The 8,510-nt window shown below is 39.9% G+C and overlaps 1 protein-coding gene across 2 annotated transcripts; it reads left to right on the top strand.

Moving 5' to 3' along the window:
• The first annotated feature begins 1,150 nt into the window (after positions 1-1,150).
• Positions 1,151-6,832, top strand: LOC116264225 (protein NSP-INTERACTING KINASE 3). 2 transcript variants are annotated; one of them, XM_031644324.2, is made up of 11 exons: positions 1,151-1,634; positions 1,807-1,939; positions 2,070-2,141; positions 2,315-2,458; positions 2,682-2,753; positions 2,855-2,914; positions 2,991-3,085; positions 3,195-3,344; positions 4,444-4,785; positions 5,129-5,523; positions 6,210-6,832. In XM_031644324.2, exons 1-11 carry the CDS (start codon positions 1,526-1,528, stop codon positions 6,525-6,527), a joined length of 1,890 nt encoding a protein of 629 aa, XP_031500184.1. In that variant the 5' UTR covers positions 1,151-1,525; the 3' UTR covers positions 6,528-6,832. The 2 variants fall into 2 exon arrangements, with proteins under 2 accessions (XP_031500184.1, XP_031500185.1); XM_031644325.2 differs by having other exon boundaries at positions 1,155-1,634; positions 5,132-5,523.
• Positions 6,833-8,510: the final 1,678 nt, after the last annotated feature.

Genomic DNA, 8,510 nt, shown 5'->3' with positions numbered 1-8,510 from the left:
AAGAGTAAAGCTAAGAATTTTTTATTGCTGGGGACAAAGCATAGTTTCAAAATTAGATAATTGAAAAGGACAACCCTTCCGACCATTATTATAAAAATCAGTTTGTTAACTAATGAAGTGTTGGTTCAGCGAATTGGGTGATTCAAACAATTCATGTGAAACTAAAAGTATTCAAAAAATCATTTATTTAATATATTGAATATATATATATATATATATTAAATTTATTGGTGTTATTTAATCATTTTGCATATTTTTACCAACAAAAGTTTCTTCACAAACCGAAAGCATGGCAAAGATAAGGCCATTAAGATACTTGATGGGATAAAGATCAAAGTTAGTCAAAAGCAATTTTCATGTTCGTTGCACCTAACACCAAGAAAACACCAATCTTAAACAATTTGGATTTTAGAAAACAACCAAACTGCTTCTTGGGCACATGATGAAACTTAATCAAACACAAGCAAAACTGGCTGGTTGCATCTGTGGCCCCTAATCAATCACAGATTACATCAGGCATAGTGGATACTTTTGACCACGACCAAAGGTCCATCTTCTTTTATCTCAGGTGTAAATTATCTCAATTTGCACAAACATGGGACATTGGAACAGTCAGAGCCGGAACAATGTTGGTCATCTACATAATCAGGCACATGATAAGTTGGTGAGACAGTCACCCTACATCATGCCCCTCGTATTTTTAATGTATTTGCTGTTCTTGGTACACAATAATATACTATATCATGATATAATAAGGTGATAAGGAATCAATTATCACTAAAATAATTGAAATAAGCAAATGTTTTTCTCTCTTGTCTCCTAACTTTTACGTGTACAACCAGGCCAAAGACCACAGACAAGCGATGCATGTGATACGCTAAAAATTAGCGCTTTCTTTTTCTTTTCACCCTGCAACTTTGTTCCTTCTGATCATGCCGCTTGTCATTCCGTCCAATCAGTAAATGTAAAATAAGAAATTAACAGCCAAGTACACGAAAAGAACTCATTTTCTTTCTCTTTCTTTACATATATATGTGTGCCCCTTTTTTGGCACTTTATCGAAGCCTTTATCACGTACGTCTACCATGTTAGAAAAGAAAATGAAACAGAGGAAAATAATAACCTTTGCAGACAGCCTCTGTGAAAGGGAAGCGAGGGGGTAAAAAACACATTATCATGAAAAACATGCCCACGGGGAATATATGGGGATCTGGTGAATCACTCAACAGAAATGACCCATCATCACCCATCTCAAATCTCAAGGAGCCTCAATGCCCTGCCTGCTTCATCACCCACCTCTTGCTTTTATTCCTTTCTGGATTTTTTTAATGTTGGGAGGATTTTTGGAGGAGTAATGATGATGGTCGGGTGAGGACTGGGAAGGTAGTGAGTGGTTTTGTCTTGGGGAAAGAACCAGAACGAAGAAGATGGTGAGCTTGTAAGAGTTTGTTCTCTTTGTTGATCTTTTCTTTAGGTGGGTTTTCGGTTTTGAGGATGGTGAGAGGGGAGTGAGGAGGAGTATAGCATGGGAAACATCTCAGTTTTCAGCCGGCTTAGAGTGGGGCTGCTGGTGGTTTTGATGTGTGTGGGAGCGTCTGTTGCTACTCTGTCCCCCTCCGGTATCAACTATGAAGGTAGGATGAATGTTTGGTGGGTGCATTTTGTTTTTGCTGGTGCCCATTTGTTTCAGTGGGAGTTCATAGGGAGTCTTGGTTCTGTACAGAGATGCCTCTCTGTTTGAACTTCTCTTCAATTTCCTTGTTTGTTGATTTGTCTTTTTTGATTTTGGGTTGTTTCGTGTTTCAGTGGTCGCTTTGGTTGCTATGAAGAGCCAGTTGAATGACCCATATAACGTGTTGGAGAACTGGGACATCAATTCTGTCGATCCTTGTAGTTGGAGAATGGTGACCTGCTCTGTTGATGGCTTTGTTTCAACTTTGTAAGACAAATCTCTTTCTCTCTCCCCTCCTCCACCTCCTATCCCCCCACAAACCCCGTTCGATGTTTGTATATCCGACTAAACATATTGACAATTTGTTTTGTTAAAAAGACTGTGTTGAATGTCGCAGGGGGTTGCCCAGTCAGGGCTTATCCGGAAAATTATCGCCGGGGATTGGAAACCTCACGAACTTGCAGTCCGTGTGAGTAACAAGCATTATATCTTTGTTACATTAGATGACATTAGTTTTTGGAATAAGTGATTTGGGACTACCATCTTTGCTGAAGAACTTATGATTTTTGGACTGGTGCCCTCCAATAAATTGCAAGAGGCGCATTTTAATGTTGTTGATTTTGTTGGTTCTTGTTTCTACAGGCTGTTACAAAACAATGCCATTTCAGGCCCCATTCCAGCTGATATAGGAAAGCTGCAAAAGCTTCAGACTCTAGACCTCTCGGGCAACCAGTTCACTGGTTCAATACCTGATTCATTGGGCGAATTGAAGAGCCTTAACTATCTGTAAGATTTTGAGAATCCCACAATTCTTTAATCAAGCGAAAGTAATTGCAGTTTTGATTTCTTAATAAAAATTAATGCCAATTTTCAGCCTCTCTCATCTTTATTATTGAATAATGTGGGTGTTGAAAAGTAACCTTGTGTTTTGTGATGGTGAATTCATGGTTTTTGGCGTAACTAAAGCTGATCGATATTTTTTTTCTTTTGCTATTTTTGAGCAAATTAGGCGATTGAATAACAACAGCCTTTCAGGGCACTGTCCGGAATCTTTATCCAACATCAAGGGTCTAACACTCGTGTAAGTTTCTTTCCTTCATCTTCAGTCCTTGGACATTAATTCCAGCATGAAAAAAATATGGATGAAGTTCGACTTCTCAGAAGCTTTTCGTGATGGTGCAGGGACCTTTCTTACAATAATTTGAGTGGTTCTTTACCCAACATATCAGCCAGAACTTTTAAGTAAGTAGAACTTTGATCATTGTTTTTTCATCCTCTTGTCTACGGTCATAATGCTTGACTGTTTGTGCTCCTTCAGCGTTGTCGGCAATCCTCTAATTTGTGGATCTGATTCTCACAACTGCTCTACGGTGTCTCAAGATCCAGTTTCTTTTCCTCCAGACCCTAGCCAAGGTGACCTTACTCGGGCAACTTGTAATTTGCTAATTGTTTTGAGGGGGCTATTAACATTCTTATTTGCGTGTGTAGCTATGCTAAATTGTCTACTCGTATCGGTTTTCAGCTGTATCAGAAGCTGGCGGATCTAGAAAGCACAAGGTGGCTGTTGCTTTTGGTGCAAGTGTTGGTTCTATTTTTCTAATAGTCATTGTTGCCGGATTACTTCTTTGGTGGCGTCATCGGCACAATCAGCAAATTTTCTTTGATGTTAATGGTATGCCTCTGTATACACTACTTGGCAATATTTGGCAGTCCAACTTGTCTGAACTCACCTTGGGTGATGGGATGAGTCGTCTTACAAGCAATGTGTGGGGGAACTGGTACTAAATTATGTGATGTAGTTGCTTTATCCCAAGCCATATATTCAGATTATTACGCACTGCCATTTAGACTATGCATGCTAGTCAAATTAATTCCATTTTCCTCTTGATGCCTCATGGTTTCTCTTCAATATTTGTATTTCTTTGATTCCATGTGCTTTTTATCTTCTGTTTTGCTGCACTTTGCTGCTAGGTTGCATGGCCAGATAACTTTTAGTATTTGTTAGTATTTTAACCTGATTTTGTTCTGTTCCGTTTCATCCATATGCAAACTACTGTCACATGCATGGAATTGCCTTAGGTGGGAGTCGTGTCACCGTCAAAATAATTGAAGGTATTTGGTAGTATTGTACTGTGCTAAAGTTATGGGGTTCTTATATGTGGGGGGTAGATTTTGTGGTCAGAATGTGCTTTGACTTGACAGCATGAGTATAGGACGTGGGATGCAATGTTAAAGTGGTTATTCAGCTTGAAGGTCTTTCAAACTTCCACAATAAACTTTTGTTTTCAATAGCCAAATTGAAATTGTTAGTTCTATGTAGTGGATCATTTATTTTCCGACTCAAAAGTCATTAGCTGAACGTTGTCAAAATGTAGATCAAATAAAAGGTCGCAAGTTCCTCAAGTTCCATGCAGGCTATCCTCGTAAATAACCTCAGGGTAATCTCAATAATGTTGATGGGCTGCCATATTTTTAATGGGCATGACTGGCTAAAATGCGTTGGTGGTCTAATTCCTTGAACATGCATGCTTTGTGTTTGTTGACTGCACATATGATTGGCATAGCATTGTTACTGGTGCTACAATGCAACAAGTTGTACAAATCAATTTTTTGACTTCAGAACCTATATGATCTTGTTGTTCGTTCAGCTGACCTGGTGTTCCTTTTCCTCCATAGAATAGTAGAACAAGTTCTTTAGCATGACTTGCACAGCCATCTATTATCTTGTTTCTTGTATATTCCTCTTCCTAAACCTACTTGAGTTTTCTCAGAACAATATGATCCAGAGTTTTGCCTGGGACACCTGAAGAGATTCTCATTTAGGGAGTTGCGGATTGCCACTGGCGATTTTAGTTCGAAAAATATTTTGGGCAGAGGGGGGTTTGGAATTGTGTACAAGGGTTGCCTGCAGGATGGAACTCTTGTAGCTGTGAAAAGACTAAAAGATGCAAATGCAGTTGGCGGAGAAGTCCAATTCCAAACTGAGGTCGAGATGATTAGCCTGGCCATTCACCGGAATCTGTTGCGTCTATGTGGTTTTTGCTCTACAGCAAATGAGCGAGTCCTTGTGTATCCTTACATGCCAAATGGCAGTGTCGCTTCCAGGCTAAAAGGTTAGACATTTTGATGAGTTGTATCTGTTAGTTGATATCTAGCACATTCAGTGGTTAAACTTGATGTTTGTGTGATTAGTTTCTCACTTATTTTATTATTTTTTTTCATTTTTAGTTTTTTAAAATTTACCGTATTTTTTTCATTTTTTTAAAGCTCGCAGTATTATACCGGAGAAAAACCTCGCCGTTTAAAACTCCAAGATGTTATTTGTGACTATGTCCATATGCAGATGCTATTTGTGATGGATTTTTGGCTTTTGGGATGAAAATGTTGTGTTAATAGGTCCTTGTTTGACTATGTACAAGTAAATGTAGTTTTTTCTTCTCTGAATTTCATCTATAGCAGATAATATTCATGGGAAGCCTGCCTTGGATTGGCCAACCAGGAAGCGAATTGCTCTTGGAACAGCTCGAGGTTTAGTATATTTGCATGAACAGTGTGATCCAAAGATAATTCATCGGGACGTGAAAGCTGCTAATATACTTCTAGATGAGGACTTTGAGGCTGTGGTTGGGGATTTCGGGTTGGCAAAACTGTTGGACCATCAAGATTCACATGTGACGACAGCTGTTCGGGGAACTGTTGGACATATAGCACCAGAGTACCTATCTACTGGCCAATCATCAGAGAAAACAGATGTTTTTGGCTTTGGAATATTGTTACTAGAGCTGATTACTGGACAAAAAGCTTTGGATTTTGGACGGGTTGCAAGTCAGAAAGGTGTCATGCTTGACTGGGTAAGTTTTGTGATTGGTTTATTCTTAGATTTGCAATAAATGACGGGCATGATCAGGTCATTTGCCAGAGCATGTAGTTATAGTTGCCACTAACTTATGAAACAGTCTTTTCTTATTTGCTCATGCACTTGATCTAATTAGCATCAGTTACCATGTAAACTTTGAACGAGCTGGTGCACCATAACAAGCCACTTGCTTCCCAGCAGCTGTACACCACAATAGGCCGTTTTGTATTCAGTTGGCCTAGATTTGGCTGGACCACCATAAGAGGCCGTTTTAAATTCATTAGATGCTTAGTTGATTGCTCGCATCATCTGACTGGAACATTGAAGAAATTGGAATGTGTTCCTGCACGCTACATGATGGCTGTTGATGACCATTGGTAATTATAGATCTGGTGTTCTTGTTACAACCTCTAGACTTTTCTAATCAGCATGTGGCTGCACCTTTGTAGTATGATTTTGTTGCTCAGTCATCCAGATCATGTATCGAGTAATTGTTATCCAATGTTAGGTCTTATTTTCTCTTCTTAGGCTCTGGCATGACCAGTGGAGCCGATGGGGATCTCCACGGTGCTGGATTACCTTTTGTTTTTCATGATCTTATGCAGGCTTTTCTTATGCATGTGAGGTGATAGCAGCAAACTAATCTGCCGACTTTGGTTATTGGTGTTTTCCTCGTGGCAGGTTAAAAAGCTGCACCAGGAGAATAAGTTGAATCAGATGGTTGACAAGGACCTCAAGAACAACTTTGACAGAGTTGAGTTGGAAGAGATAGTTCAGGTGGCTCTTCTCTGCACGCAATACCACCCTGCAAACCGCCCTAAAATGTCCGAGGTGTTGAGAATGCTGGAAGGTGATGGTTTGGCAGAGCGGTGGGAAGCTTCTCAAAGGGTAGAGACACCGAGAAGCAAGACCGTCGAAAAGGAGGAGCATAAATACCTGGACTTTGTGGAGGAATCATCATTGGTCGTGGAAGCCATGGAATTATCAGGACCAAGATAATTTATTCTTAAGACTCATGAATTATGGAACTCCAAATTCCACGCTTCAATGGGTTCAACGTGTTCATATCAATTGCATGTAATTCTTCTGTAATATTATTACATGTAGCATAGATCCTTTTTTCCCCTTCATTATTGTAATTGTTCATAATGTTTTGGGTTCATCTCTATATCTAGTGCTTCAGAGTTGATTACTACATAATTATCTTGTGGTATCACCTGTTCATATGCATTACTGTGGCTTTGTTAAGTTGCTATGTTATATCTTCTCTTGTAAATCAATATCCAGTTTTGGGCTTTAAATCATTCTGCAGAGGAAGTTCTCTAAAAAAACAAAACCATTTGTGTGCAACTCCGAAAGTGAGGCAAGAGAAGAGGGTCGTCATGTTTTATGGGGAGAAAAGAAAAAGAAAAAAGGAGAACATTGCAAACTTTAAAGTTTTCTCCTGTATTTTATTGGAAATATTAGGTCGAATTCTGTTTTAGGAAAATTTTGGTCCATCACACGCATATCTTATAAAGCTGAGACTGAATGAGAAGACGTGTGCATTTACTATGACATGCCCATGTGGCCATGAGTTCGTGTCTCTATTGAAGCAAGTGCAGCCGTCCATGAGAAAATGATCCCAGCTTTGCTGCATCAAAGGCTGTGCCGATTGCTCCCGACTATGGCCAACAGTGAGGCCAAAGTCTCCCTGGCACAAGGCAAAGTCTGCTTGTGTTCCAACTTCAAGGCAAGGTAGGGTTCCAAATCCAAGGCACAGGTTGGGTCTTTGAGACTGTTCTTTGGTCAAAGATATGCTTCTCTACAACCCTTAGGCATAGTTTGCTGTGAACATGCGCCCCTTGGATCGACGCCCTTCTAACACACCTACTAGGTCGGCAAGTTCATGTGTTCAAAGGTCTGCCTTCAGACCTAAAAAGATCTGCATCATGTGGGTTAAAAGTTATAACTGTGAGTGGTGGCATGGCTGCTAATTCGGCAACTAGGACTTCAAGTTTTGTCGGTATCTTCTCCTCGTCCAAGCTGAAACAATGCGCAACACCTACGGTTGGGGATCTATATTGTAACGATTGGAAGTTCCCGAATTTGTCTAAAACTAAAAAAGGCTGTCTGTTACTGTCCCATGAATTTGCACCAAAAATTTGAATTTGCACCAAAAATTAAGGCATGAAAGAAACATTGAGGTGCTACAAGGTATCATGCATCAGCCCTAATTTTTTTGGCAGGTTTATGGAACAATCACAGTTTGTTACTATTACCAAATGACTCTAAAAAACACTTAACTTTTTTCGATTTTCCAGTGATGGATCTTTCACATTTGCTTTTTGGCATGCATAGGTTTCTCTAGAGGCAGGCCCTATCATAATTTCATCATTTCCTGTAACAGTTTGCTGGGGGTTAGGCTCCATAGCTTTATTCAAAACAGAATGGGTATATCCAGCAAGGAAAGATCAGTGAAAGCACAAAAGCCACCGATCTTCACAATAAAGGATACGGAGAATTGACTCAACCCTTCGAGACATAGAATAAATACATTAGCTGTCAAACTGCACAAAAATGTCGTTGCGGATCGCAGGCAATTCTTTATAAAACGGCCAATCTCAGCTATTCCTCCACTTGATTTTATCCATGTAAGGCTGCAGAATTTTGCTGCACTCATGCCGCTGCAGAATTTTGCTGCACTCATGCCACTCCCTCCCTCCTTCCAAAAGTTCTCTACATCTTCTAACCAGGCCATCCTTGGTGGTGATCACCGTCACAGGTCCTCCGATATCTTTATGGTACCTGAAGATGCTTCTGAGGATATACAGCTGCCCTTCTAGAATACCTCCCCTCTCCTTAACCATCATGGCAGCTCCCAACTTCCCGTTTCTATCAAAGCTGATCCCAGCAGAGCTAAGACACCTTCTTAATTTGACGTTCATTATATTTGACAGAATTTCATCATTTGATAGAAAAAGAAGATAAAAGGACTACTCA

This window comes from Nymphaea colorata, chromosome 11 (assembly GCF_008831285.2).
Source record: "Nymphaea colorata isolate Beijing-Zhang1983 chromosome 11, ASM883128v2, whole genome shotgun sequence".
NCBI lineage: Eukaryota > Viridiplantae > Streptophyta > Magnoliopsida > Nymphaeales > Nymphaeaceae > Nymphaea > Nymphaea colorata.
This window is presented reverse-complemented; position numbering and strand designations above follow the sequence as displayed.